The 26,945-nt window shown below is 59.7% G+C and overlaps 1 protein-coding gene across 1 annotated transcript in view; it reads right to left on the bottom strand.

Moving 5' to 3' along the window:
• FAM20C (FAM20C golgi associated secretory pathway kinase) overlaps window positions 1–25,223 on the bottom strand; it is a 67,102-nt gene extending 41,879 nt beyond the window's left edge. Inside the window, exons 1-3 of the mRNA XM_003895621.4 lie at window positions 24,005–25,223; window positions 22,060–22,238; window positions 7,885–7,963 (exon numbers count right to left, since the gene is read on the bottom strand). Coding sequence (XP_003895670.1) covers window positions 7,885–7,963; window positions 22,060–22,238; window positions 24,005–24,609 — 863 coding nt within the window. The 5' untranslated portion in view covers window positions 24,610–25,223. The remainder of the gene's footprint in view (window positions 1–7,884; window positions 7,964–22,059; window positions 22,239–24,004) is intronic.
• Between the last annotated feature and the right edge of the window lie 1,722 nt (window positions 25,224–26,945).

The raw sequence follows: 26,945 nt of genomic DNA on the forward strand, positions 1-26,945 counted from the left end.
ACTTGAAACCACACCTCACCATGCCCCTGGGCACACGATGCAGCAGAGCTCATCCTCTGCCTACAGCCACCAGAGCGGCCCAAAGCTCCTCATCACCACTGGCATCACCAATGATCTGAAGTCCAAACCTAGAGTTACCCACCTGCCTGAGCCTCTGGAACTCCGCCACTGTTCCCGGGAATCACCCAAGGGCTCACTGTAGCCACCAGCCCCTCACATGTTCCCACCCCATTCATACCACCGGGCCTATAGCTCTCTAACTGCATTGCCTCCAACCATCCATAGTCACCCAAGCACTCCATAGGCTCCTCTAACTGCCACGGGCTCCCTCTAAATCTACTCCATAGCTACTCCGCTAACATATAGCCCTTTAACTGCCTACAGCCCTAATCTCATCTATAGTCATCTGCCACTCTATAGCTATCTTTTAACGCTGCTTCTGCCCTCTAAATCCATCGTATAGTTACCCATAATGTGACAGCTCTCTGAACGCCACGGGCCCTAAATCCATCCATAGCTCACCTAACTACTCATAGCCCCTCAATCATGCATGTCTCCTAACTATCCATAGCTACCAGCGCACGAAAGTAGTCCTCTAACTGCTTATGCGGTCTCTAACCATCTATAGTCACTCAAGCATTTACGTTCTCTCAACTACCACAAGGTCTCTAACCATATAGTCACTTATGCATCCATAGGCTACTTGAATCACGCATGGTTCTCCTCAATCCATCCATAGCGTCACTCACTACCTAGGCCTCTAACTACATGGTCCCCTAACCATCCACAGTCACCCGCCAGTTTCCATAGCTACCTAACCACGCATGTCCCTAAATCTCATCCACAGTCAATTCCTGCCACCTATTAATTCCCTAGAACTCTTATGGCTCTAACCATCCACAGTCACCCAACCACCTATAGTCCCCCCAACTGCCACGGCCCCCAACCATCCACAGTCACCCAACCACCTACAGCCCCCCAACCACCATGGTCCCCAGCCATCCACAGTCACCCGCTACCTACAGTCCCTCAACCGCCACGGCCCCCAACCATCCACAGTCACCCAGCTACCTACAGCCCCTCAACTGCCACGGCCCCCAACCATCCACAGGCACCCAGCTACCTACAGACACTCAACCGCTCACAGCCATCCAATGACCCACAGCCACCCAGCCACCAATAGCCCCCAAATGCTCACAGCCACGTAACTACCCAGTCACTCATGCTCCTCCTACTCATCTCCATCCTCTCCACACCACCACGGGCCCTGGTCCCTACCCAGCCCCATCCTCTCTACACCACCACGGGCCCTGCTCCCCCACCAGCCCCATCCTCTCCACACCACCATGGGTCCTGCTCCCCACCCAGCCCATCCTCTCCACACCACCATGGGCCCTGGTCCCCTCCCAGCCCATCCTCTCCACACCACCACAGGCCCTGGTCCCCCCACCCAGCCCATCCTCTCCACACCACCACAGGCCCTGGTCCCCCCACCCAGCCCATCCTCTCCACACCACCGTGGGCCCTGCTCCCCACCCAGCTGGAGCCTCTGAACTATACGGCACGGTGCTCACTCGCTCACTCTGCCTCTTTTGTACATTTCTCCTTTCCCTCGGTACAGGGCTCCCACTGTTAACCATGCCCTGTCCTCCTGGGCCACGCTGGGAGGCTGGACACACGGACACATGTAGCTGCCTATCTCCCCCAGAGCCTAGGAGCGCATAGTGATGAGGAGTGTTTAGGCAGCACCTGTGGCTGGGGCCTCCCCACCTCAAGGTCAGACCCCCTGCAGGCATCGAGTCTGAGTCATGTCTGTGTTCCCAGGGCTTGGCGGGAGGCCAGGCCCAGGCACTCCGTGTTTGCGGGATGACGAAATAAGTATTTCCACCTGGAGGCGGTCACAGCCAGCGTCATGGGCAGCCACCACACGCCTGGAAGGTTCTTTCCGGGACGCAAGATGGAATTTGCAGCCAACAGCCGGCATGGTGTGTCCACCGGCCTCAAACCCATGCTCAGTCCCCCGCTTCTCCAAGCTGGAAAGTCAGTGCCCGGTCTCCTAGGCCAGGTCAAAAGGGTTCAGCCCTGCAAGCGTCTGAGACCTCTTCTTCCAACGCCCTTGTTGACAGACAGGTACGCCGAGTTCCAGAAGGGGAGGGCACTCAGCCAGGTCAGACAGCAACAGTGGCTACACCAGGCCCATTGCTCTGTGGTGACATGGCATTTCCTAAAGCTGCACCTGTCCCGCTGACTGTGCCAGGTCCAGGTGTCACCTCCTACACCCCTCCTTACCTAACATACCTGTTTTCAACATTCAAACATCATTACACCAAAAGCACCAGCAACAACAAAAGTAGCTACATTGGACATCCTAAAATTAAGCTTGTCCTTCAAAGGATACTGTGTATGTGGTAAGAGTCTTGTATTCAGAGCATATAAAGATGTCTTTTTCTTTTCTTTTCTTTTCTTTTCTGTTTTTTTTTGAGACTGCATTTCACTCTTGTTGCCCAGGCCGGAGTGCGATGGCGTGATCTTGGCTCATGGCAACCTCCACCTCCCCAGTTTAAGTGATTCTCCTGCCTCAGCCTCCTGAGTAGCTGGGACTACAGGCGTGCACCACCACGCCCCGGCTAATTTTGTATTTTTAGTAGAGACGGGGTTTCACCTTGTGGGTCAGGCTGGTCTCGATCTCCCGACCTCAGATGATCTGCCTGCCTCGGCCTCCCAAAGTACTGGGATTCCAGGCGTGAGGCACTGTGCCCGGCCCAGATGTCTTAAAACTTAATAACAAAAAGACAACCTAACTGAACAAAATGGCAAAAGCTCTGAATAGACATTTCTTCAAAGAAGACACGTAAATGGCCCGTGCCCACATGGACAGACGCTCCAGTGTTAGTCACTGCGAAGCGTGAGTCAAAACCACCACGTACCACTTCTCCACCCCCGCCGGGACGGGTCATCAAAAAGACAGACAACAGCACACACTGACGAGAAAGTGGAGAAACTGGAACCCGGGAACGAGCTGGCAGGGTTACAAGACAGTGCAGCCGCTGCGGAAAACGGACAGCCAGTTCCCCAAACCGCTAAACACAGTTATCACGTGAGCTGGCAGCTGCTCCCAGGAATATATCCAAGAGAGCAGAAAACACCTGCCCTCGCAGAAACTCACACACAGCCGTCCAAAGCAACATTAGCTTCAAGTGTCAAAAAGCAGAAACAATGCCCGTCAACAGAGGAACAAATGAACAGCCACACCGTGGAATATTACTCAGCCATGAAAAACAGCGAGGCACCTACCCGTGCTGCAGCACCGATGGGCGATGGAACCACGTGTCACTCACAAAGGACTGCACGGCGACCGACCCCAGAGCCTTGGAAACGTGTTACTCACAAAACGCTACGCAGTGCACGACTCCAGAGCCCCCCATGTCAGTCACAAGGGAATACACACTGCAGGATTCGAGCCTTGGAAACGTGTCACTCACAAAGGAATACGCAATGCACGACTCCAGAGCCCCCCATGTCAGTCACAACGGAATACACACTGCAGGATTCCAGAGCCTTGGAAATGTGTCACTCACAAAGGAATACGCAATGCGTGATTCCATTTGTATGAAAATCCAGAATAAGTAACTTACTAATATCAAGAAGCAAAAAGGAGGCTAGTGTCTGACAGGGGCTGGAGGGGGACAAAGGGGCTGAGGAGCGACGACAGAAGGGCGAAGGATTTCTTTGTGGAGTCATGGAAAATGGGCTAAAATCGACTGTGGGGATGAATATGCACAATTCTGAGCTAAACGCCACTGAGCTGCAGACTTTAAGAACTGCCTGGCATGTGAATTATATCTCAGTAAAGCTGACTTTAGACAAAGAACTTAAATACCTTCATGTAACCCTAAAGTAAACGCACCCGGGAGCTCTTGGGCTAATGTGCCGGCCACGTGTGCTTTCCAGGGTCTATCAGAAATGGAGACCCTGAAACTTCCACTGGTTACCCCGCCCCACGTACACGGTGCAGCACCCAGGCCTGGCCCCCACCTCACCGGCCCCTCGTCTACACCCTCTCACCTTACGTCTAGCAGCTCAGAGGAGCAACACTGCGTCCATCTAACTAATTCAGACGTTGTACTGAGAACTCACCAAGCCATGATGAGTGCACAGAGCAAAGTCCTTTATTAAAGAAAACTATTTTTTTTTTTTTTTTGAGACGGAGTCTTGTTCTGTCCCCCAGGCTGGAGTCCAGGGGCGTGATCTTGGCTCACTGCAACCTCCACCTCCCGGGTTCAAGCGATTCTCCTGCTTCAGCCTCCTGAGTAGCTGGGATTACAGGCGCAAACCACCATGCCCAGCTACTTTTTATATTTTTAGTAGAGACAGGGTTTCACCATGTTGGCCAGGCTGGCCTGGAACTCCTGGACTCAAGTGATCCGCCTGCCTTGGCCTCTCAAAGTGCTGGGATTCCAGCTGCGAGCCGCTGTGCCCGGCCTTTAAAGAGACCTATTAATCATGGATCTTAATTCATTCATGCCGCGGTCATGAACCACAGCTGCTTTCGTATTTAAACTACAGCCTTTGGGGAAGAAAAACGTGCGTCCCCCAGGCCCTGGGCACAGCCCCCATAGGTCATCAGGGGCACGACTGGCTGCAGGACCTCGATCAACGGCAGACCCAGGCCCTGGTCGGCAAAGCAGGTCAGGCACCAGCAACGCCCTGACCTGACCTGGGGGTGGTGGTGAGAGGACCGAGCTGGGAGGTTTGCAAAAGGTTCGCACACGCCCGCCTGAGGTGTGGGGTCCCTGCCTCCGCCCACCACGTGCCCTGTGGGAAGACCGAGTCCCGGACCAGCTTCTGGACGCCACAGTCTTGGACACATCCTGTCCCTTTCCGGGCCTCAGTTTCCCCAACTGCAGCTTCCCAGGCCTGTTTCCTGGTTATGCTCTAACCCGGCCCCCACCTCCCCGCTCAGCCCATGCGCCACACCGGCCTCCCCAGGTGACAGCACAGCCCTGCCCTGCCCATCGGTCAGTGGCCTTGGCCTTCAGGCAAGCTAGGATGGCAGGGCCCCGACAAACCGGCTGGGGGCTGAGAGTCCTGGGGAGGCGGCTCGGGAGCCTGGCACCACCTCTGCCCGCTGCAGGACCATGGGAGGTCTCCTGACCTCTACAGTCAGTCCACATGTGGCCACGCTGGGGACGTGGGTGCCCACCATGGTGGGGGGCTGGGGAGGTTTAGGGAGGCCTGAGGAGGAAGAGGTGGGGGAGGTGAGGTGGAAGGTTGGGGGCAGGCCAGGAGGTTGGAAGAGGCTGGGGCAGGTCTGGGAGAGGCTTCGGGAGGTTGCAGGGACTGTGGTAGGAGGTGGGGAGATGTTCAAGGGGAGGTTCGGGGGTGGCTGGGAGGTTGGAGGAGGCTGGGGGAGGTTGGGAGAGGGTTGGGGGAGGCTGGGAGGAGGCATGGGAAGGTCTGAGGGGAGGATGGGGGAGGTTGGGGGAGGCTGGGGGAGGTTGGGAGAGGGTAGGGGGAGGCTGGGAGGAGACACAGGAAGGTCTGAGGGGAGGCTGGGGGAGGTTGGGGGAGGCTGGGGGGAGGCTGGGAGGAGGCCCAGGGGAGGCTGACGGGGGAGGAGGAAGGGAGAAGGCGGGGGGAGGTGGAGGGTAGGTCGGGCACCCTGGCCTTAAGGGGACACTGGATCCTGGTCTCTACTTTCCTTCTCCAAACCCCAGTTCCCTCAGCTCTGGGAATGGCAGTAAACGCCACCTCCTACAACTCACACGTGAGGATGGACAAACATAAAGGCTTCTGTACATAAGCCCCAAGCACAGGTCGGGCCCACAGCCGCCGAGTGCCCGAGACGCTGGTTACTGCGGGGCCTGGCGCAGAGCAGTGGCCCCGCAAATGTCACTGTTTTGCTGCCAGCCACAGCTGGACTTTCCACCTCCTCAGAGATGAGAAATGGGGCCTCAGGGATTCACACAAACCATGAAATAGGGGCCGGGCAAGCCGGCGCCCAGGAACACTCTCTCCGTGGCCGGAGCACAGCACCCCGAGGTCCCGTAGCTCAGGGTGACGGGGCCACCCCTCCAGGGGACGCTCCTGAATGAACCTGGAAACATTTGCTAGGCTGGAAAACGCACCCACGGGTGGGAACCACGCCTGCGGCTCGAAGCCAGCTCAAGGGAGATGAAGACGCCGGACGCTGCCATTCGGTGGCTGTTCCGCTCCCGTTACTGCCAGGGGGAGGGTCCACCCAGCAGCAGCCGCCCAGGCTCTGTTGTCTCCTGCCCACCCGCCACTCCACACCACAGCACCCTGAAAGGAGGGGTCTTCAAACAGCTCCTTCACGTAACCCAGGAGATCTTCAGGTCTCCGGGCGATGCCGTCTCTCCCAGCTGAGCCTCCTCAACGGGGTCAGAGGCCATGAGAGGCCCGAGGAGGCTGTTTCACATCCATGCACAGAAACGGCGAAGGAAGCACCTGTGATCTCAGGCCCCACGCAGGGCTGGCCGTGAGACCCGTGGGGGCAGGGGGTCAGTTCCCACATGTTCATCCCACCCCTGGCAGCAGCCCTTAGCTTCAGGCCCTGAGCTCTGATAGCCCCTGTGTAATTTTGGTGAACGGCTGCTCCTCGGCCCTGGGTGAGCGGGGATGCCCTTGGCCCCAGGCTCGGGCACGGGACTGTGACTCACCCACCGGCTCCAGGCAGCCCTGGGTCTGAGGCCAGTCTTGTGGGTCTTGGGGGAAGCCCGGAGCAGGGCCACTTCCCTCTGTCAAGTCCCTCCAGAACCTCTGTCCAGAGAAATGAGGGGCCCAGAAACCAAGCCCAACTGCAAACATCTGCCTCCAGCCACAACTTGCAAGCAGGCAGCTATATTTTGTTTGACCTGCAAAGCATATTACGAGCTTCTGAATTAGTTACTACTAAGATTAAACAATTAAAAAAATTCATATTTCTAGCTTCTCTGGAAAGTTAGAAATCAGGCCAGATGGCCAAGGTCTGGTGAACCGACAGGCCGCTGACCCCTTCCTGTGGGACGCACACCCCTCGGCCTGCCACAGGCTGCACCCAGCCCAGTAGCCTCCCTGGCATGACCTGCACGTCCCTCAGGGCATTTGTGCCTGAAACACAGTGAATCTCTCTTGCCAGTGCATAAATGGCCTCGTTTGGGACTAACAGAAGATCGCAGGACAACCTTGGCCCACTGGAGGTAGTAAGCCCGAGACCCACACCATAGCCACTTCACTGAACCTCCTGGGGTGGCCAGGTGTCCAAACACCCCTTGCCACGAGGTGTCACGTGCCACGGAGCACTGTGGTACTGGTTTTGGTGACATGGTTTCTATTTTATCCAGAACAGGGTGCACTGTTCACTGGACCACATCCAGCCCGTTTTGTTGCATAAATGAAGACTTATTAGAACTCGGCCTCCCCCGTCGCCACGGACTGCGTGTGGCTGCTCTGGGGCTGGGAACACCCTCTGAATACTGGGGAGAGACCATGCACCTGCAAAGCCTGAAACAGCTGCGTCCGGCCCTTTGTGGGAAAGGTATACGGGCTGCGGAGGCGTGCTGGGAGGGCGCGGACGTCACCCCGTTCAGAGAGGCATTCTTTGGTGTCCACATCCCAGGTTACTTGTTTAAAATACAAATGCTCATTCTCACAGGGTAAGAAACACCAGCAGTAGGTTTTCGGTCCTATAAAAAGGGATGAGGTGGGGAGGCCGTGGGAGAGGAGAGAAAATGAGGCCACCTCTGTTCCTCGTTTGCCACGATGGGGAGAGTGGAGAGTGGTCACCCACCGTCTCCCCAAAACACCCTGGGAGAAGACACGGCCCCCCTGGGAGAAGACACGGCCCCCCCGGCAGAAGCCCGGCCCACAGGCCTCGGCACTTACTTCATGGGTTTGAACAGCGCCTGCCCGTAATTCTGGAAGGTCATGATGAGCTTCAGCTGCGTGCCCCCCGACTTCATGGCTGCAGGAAGGAGGGAGAGAAACAGGGTCACTCTCTGGCCGCACGCCCCTTCTTCTCCTGGGCGGACGAGGGCTGTTGGCTGCAATCCACACACACAGGCCAGCCAGGTCCTCTGGGCACGGTCCAGGCGTCCCATTCCGCCTGGGAAGTTTCAGTTTTCTACAGTGAAGCTCTCACCTGGCTGATGGATTCCCTGCCTGATATTCAGGGTTAAGCACTGGGGCAGATCTCTCCTTGCTGACTACAGACACAGGGCCTGACCCCAGAAGGGACGACCAGGTGTGCTTACCTGGACACACACATATACACACACGTACACACCCCCACACACAGCCATGTACATACCCACACACACCACACCCGTACACTACACACCACACACAGCTACACACCCACAGACACAGTGCTTGACCCCAGAAGGGATGGCCGGGTGTGCTTACCTGGACACACACATACACACACACACAGCCATGTACACACTCACACTCAGGTACACACACCACACCCACTCACTATACACCACACACCTACACACACACATGCACCCACAGACACAGGGCCTGACCCCAGAAGGGATGGCCGGCTGTGCTTACCTGGACACACACGTATACACACACGTACACACCCCCACACACAGCCATGTATATACCCACACACACCACACCCATACACTACACACCACACACACGTACACACCCACAGACACAGCCATGTACATACTCTCACACACCACACACACCACACCCATACACTACACACCACACACCTACACACCCACAGACACAGGGCCTGACCCCAGAAGGGACAGCCAGGTGTGCTTACCTGCCTGCAACACCTCACACACCCACTCACACCTGCACACACCTGCACACCAACAAACACCAACATACCTTTACACACCCACAGACACCCCCCACACACCCCTACATACACCTGCACAACCACACACAGCCACTCACACCCCCGCAGACACCCACACACACCCTGCATCCCCTGCACCTGCCTAAGAACGGGGAGTGGCGCCTCCCGCCCACGTTTCTGGGGAGCTACAAGGAGCCTGAGCAGGGTAACTTTGGGGAGACCTGGGGTTGAAAGCACCTGTCTCACTGGAGGCAGCTCCTGCAGCTCTGCAAGGACTCGGTGGGGGTGTGGAAGCCTCCAGAAGCCTCCTCCAGCTTTGGCCACCTCACCAGTCCAGGAGGCTCAAGAACTCCCAATAAAACCCTCCTTTAACCACTTTGGGATTTTCTTTTTGCTGACGGAGAAGGAAGGAGGCTACTGGGGGCTTCCCACAGCAGGGAAGGGGCTGGCCTCGGCCTGGGGCGCCCTGGGAGCTAAGTTGGCCACAGCGAGGGCCTCCAGGCCGCCCGAGACGGGGGGTCATCACACGGTGTGGACTGGCCAGGTCCTGGCCACACGGGGGATTGTCCAGTGTGAGGGGCCTCACGGGGCCACACCAGGCACTGGCCACACGCTAACATCAAGGGCGTGAAGAGGAGCCGGGCGTCCCTGCCGGGAGAGACGTAAACAGAATGTGGTGGGGTGGCATGCGAGTGCTCGCGTGCAAAGGTGAAGAGGGAAGTGGGACGGGGCCCTGGGCACGGTTCAGGATCAGCCTCCCTGGGGAACTAACATTTGAGCTGCCTTCGGAGCGAGGGGCAGGGCTGGCCCTGGCCCCACAGGGGACCGCACAACCCCAGAGAGGCAGAGCAAGTGCAGTCCCTGAAGGAGACAGTGAGCACGTGTGCAGGGCTGAGGGGGCCATGACTGACACATCACAGTGGACGGGAGGGTGCAAAGGTGGGATGGGGGCCGGTAAGCCAGCAGGTCTCAGGGGGTCCCGGGGAAGGTAAGGGCGGCCGGCGCGGGGCAGCAGGGCTGAGGGGGTCCAGGGCCAACACATCACAGTGGACAGGAGGGTGCAAAGGTGGGATGGGGGTGGGTGAACCAGGCATGTCTCAGGGGGTCCCGGGGAAGGTAAGGGCGGCCGGCGTGGGGCAGCAGGGCTGAGGGGGCCACGGCCAATGCATCACAGTGGACGGGAGGGTGAAAAGGTGGGATGGGGGCCGGTGAGCCAGCAGGTCACAGGGGTTCCCAGGAGAAGGTAAGGGCGGCCGGCGCGGGGCAGCAGGGCTGAGGGGCTGGTGCAGATGCTGTCCCTGGCTGCTGTTGCTGACCCGGAACCAACGGTGGACGCTGGAGTTGGGGGAGGCTGGGGCTGCAGCAGCTGCAGGAGACGGTGGCGGTTTGGTTGAAGATAAAGATGGAAAAATGGAAAAATCCAAGAAATATCTGAGGATCTGAAAGGTATCTGGTGGAGTGACGTGGGATATGGAGCAGGGGGACGGCCAGAGAAGGAATGGCGTGGACGGAAGACCGAACCCAGCCAGCCCCGGATGATGGAGACGCTCCAGGGACCTCACGGTTCCTCCACATGGCTGGAGGGCACATGCGTGTGCTGAGGGCGTGGAACTCGGGGAGGGCCTAGCCCTGCAGGGGATGGTGGGACGGAGGAGCCGCCTGCAGATGGGTTTGTAGCTTTGGTGGAAGAGAGCTCAAGACAGTCCCTTCAGACAGGAAGAACTGCCCCAGAGGAACCGAGGTCTCAGGTGGCGGCTGGCTGGGAGGGAGGGTCAGCGTGAGGACAGCGGGCTTCGGGGAGGGACTGAGGGTGCCGTGGATGCTTCCCGAGGACACCGAATCCTCCAGGAAGGCCAGAGGCACTGGGGAGCATGGACTAGAAAGCAGAGTCCCCACCATCCACGGGATGTCACTTTGGGCACAAGGGAGGAGCTGGCACCGGCCCCAGGCAGAAGGGAGACAGAGCCCGAGCCCAGCACAGACACAGAAACGGTCAATGGCCTCCGATGCGCCCTCAGGGCAGTGTGCTCGGCTTCCTGCGGCCAGGTGTCTCTGAGAGGTCTGCACTTCCCTCTCCTCAGTTTTCCCTCCTGTAAATAGGGCCCAGTGCCCGAGTGTGGCGGCTCACGCCTGAAATCCAAGCACTTTGGGAGGCCGAGGCAGGAGGCTTGCTTGAGGCGGAGAGTTTGAGACCAGCCTGGGCAATATAGCAAGACCCCATCTCTACAAAAACTTTAAAAATTAACTGGTGTGGTGGTGTGTGTCTGTCCCAGCTACGCGGGAGGCTGACGGTGTGGTGGTGTGTGTCTGTCCCAGCTACGCGGGAGGCTGACGTGGGAAGATTGAGGCCAGGGGCTCAAGATCAGCCTGGGCAACAGAGACCCCGTTTCTACAAAACAATGGGGCTCAGGACACGGACACCTGTCCCGCCTCCTTTCCAGGGTCCTGGTGAGTTGGCTGGTGCCTCATGTGACCTGCCAGAACCTCGGCTGCTCCTGTAGAATGGGGGTGACACGCCTCATCCAGGACCACCCTTAGGACTACGTGGGGACAGTGCTATGAGTGGTCAGAACAGCAGCCGTGCGGGGACTCACCGTGGCGAGGGCCACACGAGTGCCACGTCCCCTCCCCGAGAACTGAGAACAGCAAGAGCACGCACAGGGACTCACCACAGCGAAGGCCACATGAGTGCCACAGCCCCTCCCTGAGCACTGACAATAGCGGCAGTGTGGGGACTCACCACAGCCAGGGCCACACAGGTGCCACGTCTCCCCCCAGCACAGAGAACAGCAACGGTGTGGGTGCTCACCATGGCAAAGGCCATGAGTGCCACGTGCCCTTCCTGAGCACTGACAACAGTGGCAGCGTGGGGACTCAACATGGCCAGGGCCACACAGGTGCCGCGTCCCCTCCCTGAGCACGGAGAACAGCAATGGCGTAGGCGCTCACCACGGCAAAGGCCACGAGACGCCGCATCCTTCCCTGAGCATTGAGAACAGTGGCAGTGTGGGGACTCACCATAGCAAAGGCCACATGAGTGCCACGGCCCCTCCCTGAGCACCAAAAACAGCGACGACGTGGGCACTCTACACGGCAAAGGTTGCGTGAGTGCCACGTCTCTTCCCTGAGTGTGAGAGCAGCAGCAGTGGGGGCTCGCCACCGCAATGGCCACTCAGGTGCCATGTGCCCTCCCCATTTCTGATGCTCTTGCTGCCCCTGAGCTCACAGCTCACACCCCGGCCTGGCCAGGTCACGTGCTCATTCCCTCCAGGCAGCGTTTGCTCCAGCCACTGCCCTGTCAGGAACCACGACTGACAGGCCATGGTCAAGACTGGGGCTGGGCTCAGCGCCCTGGACCACTGTGCAGTCAGGTCTGTCAATGAAACTGTCTGAGGCCGTGCCCTCCGCAGGTGAAGGAAGCAGCAACAAATCTCATTTCTCTCCAAAACACTGCACAGAATCTGAACGCCGGCCTCAGGCGGGCCAGCAGCTCAAGGTCCCATAGACGGGTTCCATCCCAGCTTCTCACTGGGCACCGCAGATGGGCTCCGTCCCGGCTTCTCACCAGGCACCGGGACGGGGTCCATCCAGCTTCTCACCATGCACCAGGACGGGCTCCATCCCGGCTTCTCACTGGGCACCACGACGGGCTCCATCCCGGCTTCTCACCGGGCACCGCAGATGGGCTCCGTCCCGGCTTCTCACCAGGCACCGGACGGGCTCATCCGCCACCAGGCAACACCGACGGCTCCATCCAAGCCACCGGCAATTGTGACGCTCCATCCGGCTACCGGCACCGTGAGACGTGGGCCCATCCCCGCTTCTCACCGGGCACCAGGACGCCTTATCCCCGCCACTGATCCAGATTGATTTACCCACCATTGTCCGCACCGTAGATGCCCATCCGCTTCAATACCAGGCGTACCAGGACGGGCTCCATCCAGCTTCACACCGGGCACCGGGACGGGCTCCATCCGTCTTCTCACCGGGCACCGGGACAGGCTCCGTCCCAGCTTCTCACCGGGCACCGGGACGGGCTCCATCCGATTTCTCACCAGGCACCGGGACGGGCTCCGACCAACTTCTCACCGGGCACTGGGACGGGCTCCATCCCGGCTTCTTACTGGGCACGGGGGTTTTCAATGACAGCAAACAGCGTATGATTTTACCAATAATCAAGGCAGCCCATTAAAAACTTAGACTCCATAACCATTTTCTTCTGAATACAGTGCACGGATTTTTAAAACTGGGATGCCTGGATGGGCACCTGAAGCTGGGTAGTTTTCTCCCAAAAGTAAAACTGTGGTTGATTTTAGTTTTCCATTTTTTTCCTTAACTGTGTTTCTAATTTCCACAACGAACAGGGAGTACAGTTTTTAGTAAGAAAAAAAGAAGTGATGATTAAAAAATTAGCGGCTGGATTAAGCTCCATTGGACGTTCCCATTTCCATTTAGTAACTGGGGTCACAGGATTTAAGGGTTCCTTCCTATACCAGGTGTATCAGCTCCTTCCAGGGCTCGTAACCCTGCTTTTTAAAATAACAACATATTGGCTGGGCGTGGTGGCTCACGTCTGTAATCCCAGCACTCTGCGAGGCCGAGGCCTATAGATCACAGGATCAGGAGATCGAGACCATCCTGGCTCACACGGTGAAACACCATCTCTACTAAAAATACAAAAAATTAGCCGGGCGCGGTGGCGGGCGCCTGTAGTCCCAGCTACTCTGGAGGCAGAAGAATGACGTGAACCCGGGAGGCAGAGCTTGCAGTGAGCTGAGATCGTGCCACTCACTCCAGCCTGGGTGACAGAGCGAGACTCCGTCTCAGGAACAAACAAGCAAACAAATTTTATCTGAATCTGGTTGGTTCCGTCCTTCTTCTTCCGGAAGCAGGTCTGGTCTCCCTGGCCCTTGTGCTCAGCTGTGAGGCGAGCTCCTCCCCACGGAGGAAATAAACGATTAGAAATTAAAGGGCATGAAGATGTCACAAGACTGAGGACTCCGCTGCCTGTGGACCGTGGGCCGTGCCGCCCACCTGAGCCCACCATTCAGTCTACCAAGTGGGTCTTCTGCTGGAGGATGTTTGGAATTCCGCTCTAAAATCAGATATGATCTCCCCACAAAGACCAGCACACGAGCCGCCCGGCGTCTCAGGCCTTCGGCGCACATTGGGATGGCTGGGAGGTGCAGACATCCACCCTCCTGTCACTGAACGGGTCATCCTGCCCTCACACCCAGGAAGGGGTCAGCAGGTGGCAGAGCCAGGACGCAGGGCAGGCCTCGACGAAAAGGTGCCATTCTGGGTTTTCTTAAAGACAGACCAAGGTTCACGACGCTTGGAAATCTCACCTCATTGGTAGGAGAAGCCCAGGAGCATGGGCACAGGCCCTGGGGACGGGACTGACGGAGACGCCTTCCCTGATGCAGCCTCCTGTGCCCCCGGTGGACAGGGGTCAGTCAGAGCCTGCCCAGCCCCAGCCTGGGGAGGGGCCCACTGAGAGCTGATCCCTCTGATGCCCGTGAAGCTGGCTGAGACGGGGGCGTCCTGGCACAGACCCCAGAGTCACCCCACACCGTGGACAAGTCTCAGAGACTCACCTGCTAAGCCCCCTCCCACCGACCACCTTCCCTCCATCTCCCTCTGTAGCCACCCCCCCCAAATACAGGCCATTGTCAAACCAACAGCACAACTGGACCCCAGAAGGCCTCCAAGCCCCAATTCCCAGGGCAATAAAAACATGCAAATCTGGTCAGTTCAGTCCTTCTTCTGGAAGCAGGTCCCGTCTGCACTGCTCCAATGGCCACCCGTCCTCTCTGTGCACACAGGAAGATGTCCATGGGTCCCCCCATTCCCCAGTTCTCCCAATTCCCACCCAGTGGCCACCTGTCCTCTCTATGCACACAGGACAATATCCACCAGCCCCCCAACCCAGTTCTCCCAATTCCCACCCAGCGGCCACCCGTCCTCTCTAAGCACACAGGACAATATCCACAGGGCCTCCCCACCCAGTCCTCCCAATTCCCACCCAGCAGCCACCCATCCTCTCTACGCACACGGGAAGATGTCCACAGGGCCCCCCATTCCCCAGTACAATCTCACCCAGCGGCCACCCATCCTCTCTGTGCACACGGGAAGATTTCCACAGGCCCCAGTCCCCAGTGCAGTCCCACCCAGCGGCCACCCGTCCTCGGTGCACACGGGAAGATGTCCACTAGCCCCCCAATTCCCCAGTACAATCTCACCCAGCGGCCACCCGTCCTCTCTGTGCACACGGGAAGATTTCCACTGCCTTTCGAATAGTTTCTTCCCATCTGGAACACTCTCCCCTTCCGACCCACCTGCCCTGAGCACCTCCCACCACTGAACTCACCACCTTTAGACCAAAGGTGACAGGTCCGCTTCTTCCCTGGCCTCCCTGAAGAATCCAATCGCCCAGATACCCGTCAGTGTATGTGATTCATTCATATTGATTAATCATATTAATCTACATCACTAGGTAACATGGCTAGTTAACGTGATTAACATCCACTAGTTACACAAGTTAACAGCCACTCACAGAGTGCCCTGTGCTTTCATTATTTCAAGTTGCTGTCAGCACTAAGAGCTCAGCGCCACAAAGACCCTTGGACATCACTAGGTTTTGCCCACGGTCTCTCCCTGGGTGAGGCGATGTCAGTATGCAGGTGCCTCCTCAGAAGGACTCCAGGAGACGCTGGCATCTCCTATGAAATAAGAAATATATAGAAAGATGGCTGCTGTCACGGAAATACGAATGGACTTCGGTGCCTGGCCCCAGTCAGTGTGGCCCCGGGCAAGCCACGTAACCCCAGACAGCTCCGGCAACCCGCTGGGAAGTTCTGTAAGGAAGAACCCAGAGCAGCTCTGGCGAGAGAGAGGGAGAGACGGCCCCGAAGGAAAGAGGTGTGTGGCCCGGGGCTGGGGGTCCCCACACCCCGCTTGATGCTCACGGGAATGGAGACCGGGTGCAACCACCACTCAGCCTTGGTTTCGGGTGGGAGCAGGAACCCTTTCTAACAAGATCCTCAACCTGACTAAATGAACCAGTTCCACCTCCTACAGGCCTGTGGATCACACAAACACATCCAGGTGTGAGATGCTGCAGTCGGTGTGGGCCACCACGCTGCTGCCCTTGGCCCGGGTCATCTCGTCTGTGAAGAGGGCCAGCGTCATCCTTGGGGGTCACAGCCAGGCTGTTCACAGGCCCCTGCTGTTCACAGCCACCGTCTGGCTTCAAGTGTCAGAGTGAAGCAGTTATGCCTGAAGACGAACGGGGTCAGCTGTGTGTGCTGGAAGCAGGGCCTCACCCAAGGAGGGCTCAGATGTGAAGAATGTGACACCAGGAGGGTTCAGGTCACCCTGTTCTTCCCACGCCACACATCTCCAAGCCAGAGAGGTCTGCTGGGTGTCCCAGACCCCAGGTGCCCACACACAGCCTCATATACCCACTCACCGTGGGCACCGAAGGACCCGGTTCTGAGGAAAAGACGGAAAAGGAAAGAGTTGGCCAGCAGTGAGCACTCTGGGGCTGGCATCAAGGAGGCGAGAACTGTGGGCCCCCACTGCAAGGTAAGGGGCCGGAAGAGCTGAGAGCCCGCACGTGCTCCGGGCCTGGGTCTGCCAGTCCTCGACTCTCCTGGAGGCTTCAAGTGACAGGCAAGGCCACGTCAGCCCTGCAAGTCCCGTCCATCACACACCACCCTTGGGACACTTTCGCCAGAATTGCCTCCAGCCCAGACTGTTACTTATTTCCCGATTTTCTTCAAGGCCCCTTTTATTTTGAAAGATCTGTTTTTTTAAAAGAAAACTGCAGCCTTGCCCCAGTGGGGACCACGTCTGCCATTAGAAGGAACGTCGGCAGGAGCACGTCGGGGCACACTCCTGCAGTTAGGCGGCTGCTGTCTCTGCTGGGCGTGTGGAGGCCGGTGCCTGGGAGACCCCAGGCCTCAGCAGCATGAGCTTTAGCTCCTCGCCTTCCATCAGACGGCTGGGAAGGGAGTTGAGTGCGGACTGAGCTATTGGCCGCCTCCTCCAGGCTCCACCCGAAATCGTCCTTTCCAGGCGGTCATTGTCCTTCTTTCAGGATGACCCACGGTCCCCCAGCCCTGAGGCCATGGGCCTCCAGCTAATTGGGCATCTTCCCTTTTCTCCTCCAGGTCGGCCGAGCCACGCTCTGGGACTGTGACCTGCAGAGGCAGTTGCCACCTGCGGTGGGCAGGACGGGGGGATGGTGACCTTTCTGGAGCTGGTGCTGCCTTCCAAGGAGTTCTGCTCCCAATGGACAGACAGGGTGGCCGTGCCCTCCCGGGCACCTGCAGGCAGCTCCCTCTTGTGGGCTGACCCAGCGGAAGGCCCTTTGTTCCTCGAAGCTCACCGGCCGGTTAGTCCTGGATTCTAGCTAGACCCATTCTTCCCCTTTCGGCAGATCAGTTCGTGTCAAGGACTTTCGTCCCGTGGAGTCAGTTTTCCTTGTGCAGGCATGTTCTCCCAACCACAGGCTTTGACCCAATCCGGATGGAGCAATTCTGTATTTCAGTCCAGAAGCTGCCCAAATCCTCACACGCCAGTGGGATGACTTTTTAAAAAAGTAATTCCAAGTACAGAGTCGTCTTTTTTTTTTTTTGAGACAGAGTCTCTCTCTGTCGCCCAGGCTGGAGTGCAGTGGCCGGATCTCAGCTCACTGCAAGCTCCGCCTCCTGGGTTTACGCCATTCTCCTGCCTCAGCCTCCCGAGTAGCTGGGACTACAGGCACCCACCACCTCGCCCGGCTAGTTTTTTGTATTTTTTAGTAGAGATGGGGTTTCACCGTGTTAGCCAGGATGGTCTCTATCTCCTGACCTCGTGATCCCCCCGTCTCGGCCTCCCAAAGTGCTGGGATTACAGGCTTGAGCCACCGCGCCCAGCTCAGAGTCGTTAATTATGTCATTTATTATTTGCATCCATAATTGTGCATGATGGCAGTTTAATTATCACCAGCGCCAGCCGAAGGCACCGCATGCCGGATTTCAAGCTGAATAGAGGTAGATAATATCCCAAGATTCTTTAAAGGTGGCAGTGGCCCGTTACCAGGCAGCCAGGAGCCCGGCTATAAATAAACCTCTGCCAGCTCTAACCAGCCGTCCTGCAGGCCACGTGGAGCACCATGAATTCGACTAGGTGGTTCTGAGCAGGGGAGATTTCATGCAACCATTCTGAGGGACTCTCAGGCCTCGTTCTCCATTACAACAATATTTCTGGGCTCATGTTTAATAGCAAGATGAGTGACTTGAAATGAAAGCGAGCACCCAGGGGCCAGACAGCTGAGGGGACAGAACTCAGAGCCTGGAGCACGCAGGTGCTAATCTTGGACAAACCTCCTGCTTTTAGAGCCTGGGTTTCCCTCGTTGTGGAGCGGTGGTTGGAAGGCAGGGCTGGCCTTTGAAGGCTACCCCTGTTCTTGGTTGCAGGACCTGTCTAGGGGCATCAGGCTCTACACCTGCCTGACTGGCTTGGCGATGCCAAGGGCCCAGCCAGAGGCTGCTATCTCAAGCTATTTGGTCTTCACCCAGAACCTCCAACTGGGAGTTCGTACTCAGAAGGGCCCTCAGAACAGCCGTGGCTGAGTCAGGTCAGCCAGGCAGCAGCAAGCGGGGTCAGCAAGCAGGTCAGGCCCCTTCTGGGACAGAGTACATCCTCCAGGGACACTTGGCCTGGCCTAGGCCAGCCTCCTTGTGCCGTGCCCTGCAGACCAGGAGACCTGGGCCTGGGCATGGAGCAACTCCAGCGGGACGCTTGGTTCCCAGGTGAGGGATCTCTGCTTCCTAGGAAGACAGACCTCTTCAAAAATGAGAACTCACCTGTGAGCATCTCCAAGCCCAAGGCAGGGGGAGTACAGGGCCCAGCATCCAGTCCGAGACCCTCACGAGGCTCAGGCACCTGCCCAGCTCTGGCTTCCCCAGAGAAGAAGGATCAGCCCGCCTTGAAATGCTGCTGCCACACAAAGACCCCACCCAGCAGGTGAGCTGCCCCCAAATACTACTGCAATGTTGGAGACCCCACCCAGCAGGTGAGCTGCCCCCAAATACTACTGCCTCCAAGATACCCACCCAGCAGATGAGCTGCCCCCAAATACTACTGCAGTGTTGGAGACCCCACCCAGCAGGTGAGCTGCCCCGAAATGCTGCTGCCACACAGAGACCCCACCCAGCAGGTGAGCTGTCAGGCTCTGCTCTCATGTCTTTACTCGTATTTGCACATTTAAGCCTGAACAACCTCGTGAAGCCGGCACCACAGGTCCGGGCTCTCCTTCAACATCTTTGGGGGCAGAAGTATTTGGGGACTGCGAGTATTTCGATAACGAAAGCACAGGTGGTACGTGGCTGCCGCTCGTGGCATGCCCACACGGCTCTGGGGCAGAACCCCACAATCAAACACACTCGTGTTCCTCAGAGGAACACGTGAATATTCACTGTAAGAGAGAAAAATAAGGATTTTTAACTAGCCTCGGTGTTCTGCCCCCAAATCCGTTCAGCTTGAGTCAGGTTTTGCTAATGAATGGGTTTTGTTTGGCATTCAGATTTGTAAGTCAGAGGTTACGGGGTCCGGATTATAACTGTCTCTATGTTCTCAGCGAGAAGCCAGGTACTGGAGGGGTTAATCCATTTGCCCAGTTCCGCTCTGGCTAGTGGCCGGCAGAGCCAGGATTCACCCCCAGATCTCCTGGGCCAGAGCCTGCTGTCCCGCCTGGGTGACGGGGCTGTGTCCACTCGCCCTCCTTGCAGGCCCTGCAGAATGACTGTCAGCACCAAGCCTGTCCTCAGATGGGCCCCCACCCAAGAAGACAGGATTAGAACCAGTGTGGCCAACGTGGTCTAGGAGGCGGGCGAGCGAGATCAGCTCGGGCAGCCCTTCAGTAGGCACAGGACTTACCAGGGCACACCCAGGAGGAGGCCACACCAGAACCCTGGGTCAGGGATTCCCTGGCAAAGGCTTTGTCCACACTACCGCAATGTCAGGCAGCCTGGGCACCACTGCCCTGGGGCAGCTGGACCAAAGGGGGTGGCAGTGACCTAGGGCTAGCCTGTCCAGATGGACAAAGGGCTCCTGAGGTGGGCAAAGCTGCCCTAGGTCCCAGAGGCCCCGCACTCTCCCTGAAGCCGCTCTAGGAGCTCCTGGGCACAGAACTCCCGCACCTCTGCAGTGTTGGTGTTGGAAAGCTGACTGGTCCCTGAGGGATGTGGCGAGCTCCAGTGCCCGCCAAGGGCGTAGTGGCCTTTGGAATCCACCAAGCGCTCCCTCTGCCCAGACCCTGCCTGTGCACACGAGGGGGCTGTTGTGGAAGGCCACGCACGAAGTACTAGTTAATATTTTACAAGCTTGCTCACATGCACCATCTCATCCTATCCTTGCATCGATCCTACGTGGGGAGACCCCGCTGGACAGACGGGGAAAATGAGCTGGAGAGAAGCTCACACGGACAGCGGCATGGGAGGCTTCCAAACGTGAGTGCTGCGCCTCCCGAACGCCCTGGCTGGTGTGCAATGCTCTCGCATTCCTCTCCCTGCCACGACGGACCCCACCTGGAAGGTGAGCCGCCCGACGGACCCCGTGGAAGGTCCTCAGCCCCTCCCAGTGGAGCCCCCTCCTCTCCACACGCCCTGCCTGGCGTGTGTGGCTCTGAAGTGCTCGTTCCTTCTCAGGACCGGGCACTGTGTGTGCGTCTCTTCCGGGGGCCGTCCGGTCCACAGAGGCAGTGGATCTCCTTGAGGCTGAACTCATCCTCAACTCCCCACCACCCAGAAACGGGGCCTGACATGCAGGAGGTGCCGGTAAAATCTGCTGGATGGACCCACACATTGATCAATGCATCGGATAGTTCCTTAATGGCCACGCTCACTTTCAGGGGCAGAAGGGACGTTCCGGCTGTGGCTGTCTACAGGACTGCTCCCCAGCGCAGCTCGAAGCCCTCAGACCCCTGCAGGGCAGGAGAAAGGCAGAGTTTTCAAGGAGGGGGGCCTCGAGGGAGGGGGAGGTGTTCAGGTTCCTCCCAGGCATGGAGGGAAGAGGACCCCCAGCTTGTCCAGCTGATCTCTCTTATGAGGTGAGCTGATCACGGAGTGGGGAGAAAGCTGCAAGTTCTCTTCCCATGACCAGGTGAATGCCCAGCGAACAACTCGGCACCGGGCAGAGACAGTCAGGAACAGCCCTGCAGGGCTCTGGAAAACCCACCTGCCAGCCTGAAAGGTGACACCTAAGTCCTGTGTCAGCAACTGGACAGAACCCCAGGCTGCCAGGACCCTTTCAGCCCCAGGGCTGCTTCTGAGACACACACGCAGCTAATGCGGGGACGGCTGGCCTCATCACACAGCGCAAAGAAAGCCCTGCCTTCAGGCTCTCCCAGCCTCTGCACCTGCCCACTGTGTGCACCCAGGCCCACTCCCTGCAATCCCTGGGGAGCAGCCGCTCCCACCAAAGGGCCTCAGCCCTGCCCTCACTGCCTCTCCAAGCCCTGGTGACAAATGGGAGCTTCACAAACAATTGCCTACAAGCTGAGAACAACGGCACCAAACCTCCACGCTCAGAAGCTGCAGTGGTACATTTTCCTGAAATCAGCAACCCGATGCCCTTTTTTGTCCAATTCAGCAGATCCCAAACTACCTGGAGACATTGCCTTCAAACTCCTCCATCTGGGAGGCCCAGGCCTCCATCCTGAGCCCTGCCTACGTCTCCTCAGTATGAAATCGCACAGCGCCTTGCTGAGCTCTGACGAAGGACGGCTTCAAAACCACAAGAAGCAGGCTCAAGGCTATCTCCCCACCCAGCCAGGGTCGTGTGCAGAAAAGCAGGAAAGTCCCACGCACACGATCTCGGTGGAGGGGTCACCGCCGCCGAGGATGCCCCTCTAGTCTTCTACCCCAGGAGGGAAAGACGCTGTCGTTCAGTTGGCACCCCAAGGACCACCCAGGTGAGGAGGCAGAGCACAGCGGACAGGCTGTCCAGGCATCTCCCAGCTCATCGTGCAGCAGATCAGGGGCACATCCGGTGTGAGAGCACACGAGACGTGAGCCTTCTGTCCCTCCGCGCTTCCCGTGCAGATCGCTGCAGGAGGTTAATGCTGCGGTAACGAACAACGAACAACGGCCTCCCAGACCTCTCTAACGCACAGCCTGCCCCGGCAGCCCTGACGCCAGCCCCAGCCGGCACACAGATGGCCCTCAAGTGCGCCCAAGGACACCTACCCACGCTGGTGATCCTCTGGGAGCTGAGGTCGTGCAGCAGGGCCTCGATGGCTGGGTTGTGTCTGGAGTACAGCTCGTACCGGTTGATGCCAATGTGGAACTTGAGCCAGTTGGGATAGGAGTCCGCGGCTGCCTCCCCGGTGGAGAGGAATTCTGCACCTTCAGCACCCACATGCGGCCTGCAGGGAGCAGCGGGGATGAACATCAGCACAGAAGGAACAGGCCCGTGAGCCGGATGACGGGGGAGAGGCCACCGACGCCAATGTTTTTAACTCTGGGTTCAAGTCAGTGCAGATGTTGTGGAAGGTGCCTCTGCTTAAAGAGGGCCCTGCAATGTCTGCACTTTCTTCTGTGGCTGCTCTGCTGCCAGCTAATAACACGGTGAAAGGCCTGTAATTCTTATTCACCCTCTGGAGATGCCACAGACAGCTATAACTACAGCAAGACTAATCCCAGGACGTCAGCACTGCCCTACCGTCCCCGCCACGTCTGTCCCGGGGTCACCGAAATGGCCCCACCATGATGTCAGCTGGGGGTACCAGGGGCTGCTGGCTCTCCCTTGGAGTAGAGGGGAGAACCTACCATTGACCGCAGACTGCATGAAAATCACAGACACGCCCAGTCTGTCAGGAACCTTCCCCGGCTCTCTGCTTTTGTTCCAACAACCAGGGGCAGAATGATGCAAGAGGCTAAATTTGATTTTAATGAGAGCAGTTTGGGTGGGGAGAGAGGAAAGAGGCAGCACTCTCTCCAGCCCAGGCTCCCATGGATGACCCGCCGCCCACGCAGCCTGTCCTCACATCTCTGGGGTCAAGGGACGGTACTGGAGGAAGGACAGACCCTCCGTCTGCCTGCTGGGCTGGAGGGAAATGTGGAACTTGTCCTAGCTCGAATTCACCTAAAGCGGAGTAGGTTTCTGCCCAAGCTCTGTCCTGCGGTGGACGTGGGAGGGGGGCTAGGATCCACTTCCTGGCCACTCACTGCTCTGGGTGGCCGTCTCTCCCTGCCCTGCCAAGAGCCACAGCCCAGGCCGCTGCTCTGGTTCTCAAATTTCCAAGCATTTCCTTGAACCTGACCAGCAGGCAGGGCTCAGAGGCTTCCAAACAGCCAGTGTGTTCAGACAGAAGGCACTGGGCCTGGTCACACTTCAGGGGAGAAGGGATTTGCAGTGAGATCTTTTGGGAGGCTGGTCTCCCCTCTGCCGCTGGGGTAACCTTCTGCAGGGAGTTACTTATCCGGCCTTGCCGTGGTTAATGTTCCACTGCCTCGGGTTGTAGCATCTGCTTGTTTTGATCTGTGTGGCGGAGGGAAGGGCTGGGGGGTGGGGAAAGGACTCAGCCAGGACAGTTTAAAGAGATGTTCCCTGCGTGGCTTCTCGCCCTTTATCCAGCCATCCTCTCTTTGCAACCAGCACACCCCCGCCCTTGTTGGGTGGGCCCCTTTGTTGCACCTCATGGCTGCCAGCAAACCCCTCTGATCATTCTGCCCCAGCCACTGGGTTTAAAAGACTCAATAGGCACATCCAGACCTTCTCCAAGGTGCCCACCCAGAGCACCCTCGCCAAGTGTCTGAAAGCCGAGCAGCAGCCTGGCCCCTTCCCTGGGAAAGGCCATTCTCCTTTCCTCACCAACCCATTCATTCATTGCCTGACCCCCATTTCCCAAGCTGATGGCCAGGACGCGCTTCTAAAGGGCGCAGGGTCTGGCTTCCTCACCAGCAGCCACAGGGGCACAGCTCCCACCACCCGGCAGCCCCTCCCAAGGAGAAGGTTATTCTGGAGACAAAGGCAGTGCCCTGAGCTGGGCAGCTGCCTCCTCCCACACCACACTCCCTGCCCGGCCTCTTCCCTGGGGGGCGGCCTCTCGGGGCCCCTGAACCTCTCTCCGCCGTGCCTTGGGCTCACGGCTCCCGTGCTGGTGGTGGGCACCTGCCAGCCCCCACTCACCAGTCCGGGCTTTCCACCGCTTTGGGGCTGAGCCTGCTGTCGCTGTTCACATTGAACAGGACGTCGTCCTCCGTGAGCGGCGGAACCGCCACCCGGTAAAGCGGGTGCTCGAACAGCCTGGCCAGGAGCGAGGTGTCTCCGCCGGGGCCGGGCGGCGGCTCGGACTGACGTGGGCCGGGGTCTCGCAGCAGCGGCCGGTGCGCGGGGTCGTGGGGTCTCCGGGCACCGGGGTCCCGCCCCCGCAAGGCGCGCTCGGCCGGCTCCGCCGCGGGCGGCAGTTTCTCCAGCGAGTGGGACGAGAGGTTGGAGGAGGGGTCGGAGCTGAAGTCCTGCAGGATGCGGAGCGTGTGCTTGTTGGGCCAGCCCGCGTCGGCGGCGGCGGAGGAGGCGGCCGGGGGCTCCCCGGGGCGGCCCCGAACCTGGGCCCAGCCGGGCGCGGCCACTTCGGCCGCGGGCTGCGCGCACGAACAGCCGGGCTCCCCCGAGGGCCGCGCGCCGCGCCGCTCCAGCCGGGGCAGCAGGTCCAGGGCGATGTGCAGCGCGCAGGCCACCAGGAAGACCATGAGGATGAGCACGCGGAACCGGCGCACCAGGATCATCTTCATGGCCGCGCGGCCGGCCCGGGCCTGGAGCGCGTTCCCCTCGCGCCCCTCTAGCTGCGGCTGGGCACGAGCGCGGCGCCGCCTCGCGGGTCAAGGTCCATCGGCGCCGGGCGGCTACCAGCTCCGGGGCTGTGCCCGGGCCCGGACCGCGTGCAGGGCGCCCGCCGCCAAAGCGCTGGGTCCCCGCGCCATCTCGGGGCCGTCCCCGCTCGGCGTCTCCGGAGCGGCCGCGCCCTCAGCCGGGGAGCGCAGGGGTCCTGGTCCGCGGGGCCGGGCGCGCAGGGGGCGGCGGGGGCCGCAGCAGGGGGAGGCTCGGCGCTCGCAGCGGCCGGCGCGGGGCTCATCGGGCGCGCGGGTCCATCCCGGCCGGGGCGCGACGGGCCTGGGCGGTGGCGGCGGCCGCAGGCGACCCGATCCTCAGCGCGGTCCGCTCCAGGCGCCGGGCGGGCGGGCGGGGAAGGGGCGGCTCCTCCGGGCCGGGCTCTGCTCTCACGCCGCGCCCGGGAGACCGGGGCTGGGAGGGCGAAGGGCGGAAGGGTGGGCGCGGAGCGGCCGGCGGGGTCCCGGGCAGGTGCAGCGTCCGCCCCGAGAGCAGCTCCCGCCTGGCCGAGCCTCTCGGCGCCCCGCGCCCCGGGCGGGCAGATATCGAGCGCCGCGGAGCCGCCCCCCGCGTCAGCGCCCGCAGATTGGCGGAGCCGCCGCCCCGCGAGTCACTGCTGGGCCCGGGCCGGCTGCGCTGCGCTCTCCTTCCTCCTCCCCTCGGCCGCGCCCCGCGACGCCGCGCAGCTCCGGGCCCGCTGAGGGAGGGCGCCTCCGGCTCGCGGTTTGCAGAGGGAAGCGGCGGAGGCCGGGTGGGGGCGCGCTCGGTTCCGGCCGGGCCAGCAGCTGCGGCCCAGTGGGGGGCTCCGGCCTGGCCGCTTCCCGGGACCCCCGCCCGCCCAGGGCCGCCGCCGCCGCCAGCTGCAGCCTCTCGGCTCCTCCCCGGAGGAGCCCGGGGCCGGGGCCTGGGCCAAGTCCCTCCCCGGAGCCGCGGGGCGTCTGCGCCGCCGGATGAGCTCCCCGCCGGGCGGCGACCCCGTGCCCCACGCCCGTCTCGGCAAGAGGAGGCGGAGGCGGCCCCGCGGGAGACCCGGGGAGCGACTGGGCCCGGACCCAGGGGACGCCAGGGCAGTGGAGCTCCCGGCACCGGCCTCGCCCGGGGGACGCGCCCGCCTTAACCCTCCGGACTCCCGGCCCGCTGGGGGCGCAGAGAGGGGCTGGTGTGCGGGGGGCGCCTTCCTGCTTGGGGCCGACGGGGTGTGTGAGTGCAGGCGTGTGCGTGTGTGTTTGTGCGTGTGCATGAGTGTGTGTGTGCATGAGTGTGTTTGTGTGTGTGCGTGTGTGTGTGCGTGTGCATGAGTGTGTGTGTGCATGTGCATGAGAGTGTGTGTGTGTGTGCGCGTGCGTGTGTGTTTGTATGTGCGTGCACATGCATGTGCGTGCACGCGAGTGCATCTCATCTGTCACCCACACCCAGGGCAGCGGTGCTTGTACAACGTGGCTTCTGCAAGCAGCAGCTTCTGGCCCCCCAGCCCCCAGTAGGGAATATAAGGGGAGGTGGATGTCAGCCTAAGATCCTAGTCAGGGAGGTAAGTGTGTGGGAGGAGGCCACACCCCCTGTCCCCCAAGCCAGCTGCTTCCCCAGTGCCCAGATTGCCTGGGCCAGCAGCCTCTGCAGCAAGTCCAGGCCTGTGGGCTGGGAGCAGGGCCTGGGCCCCCCTTCTTTCTTTCACTCGCTGGCTTGTTACCTGGGCCCACCCTGCCCTCTCTGAGCCTCAGTTTCCTTTATGTGAATTCAGGACATTGAGCTCGTTGTTCCTGAGGACTCACTCATCTCTGAGCCTGGCCCAATGCCTGGCATTCCGTGGGCACCCACTAGATACTTATAAGGGGAGAAGTGGGGCTGGTCAGTGGAATCCATGTCTCTCGGGCCATCTGAAGTGAGTGAAGGGCTGGGTGCCGCCCACCTGGAGCTGGACTGGAGGCTGTGTTGGGTGGGGCGGTGTGACCTGGAGGTGGGCCGCCCCCCCCGCTCCCCGGGGAGACAGCCTCATCCCTGTGAGTGGACTTCATCCTTCCTTCCACTCACATGGACAGCACATCTGTGTGTAGACAGGGTCACCGAGAGAGGCCAAGGAGGGTGAGGGGGAAGATCCCGGGTGCAGGGAGAGTCCCGGGGGAGCGGACAGCAGGGACAGAAGCCTGTGGCAGGAAGGAAGGTCTTGGCCTGTGTTCTCCCAGCCCAGCAAGGGTCTCCCTTGGATTTGGGGTTCTGTAGGCTCCTGCCCCCCATCTCTCCC

This window comes from Papio anubis, chromosome 4, assembly GCF_008728515.1.
Source record: "Papio anubis isolate 15944 chromosome 4, Panubis1.0, whole genome shotgun sequence".
Taxonomy (NCBI): Eukaryota; Metazoa; Chordata; class Mammalia; order Primates; family Cercopithecidae; genus Papio; species Papio anubis.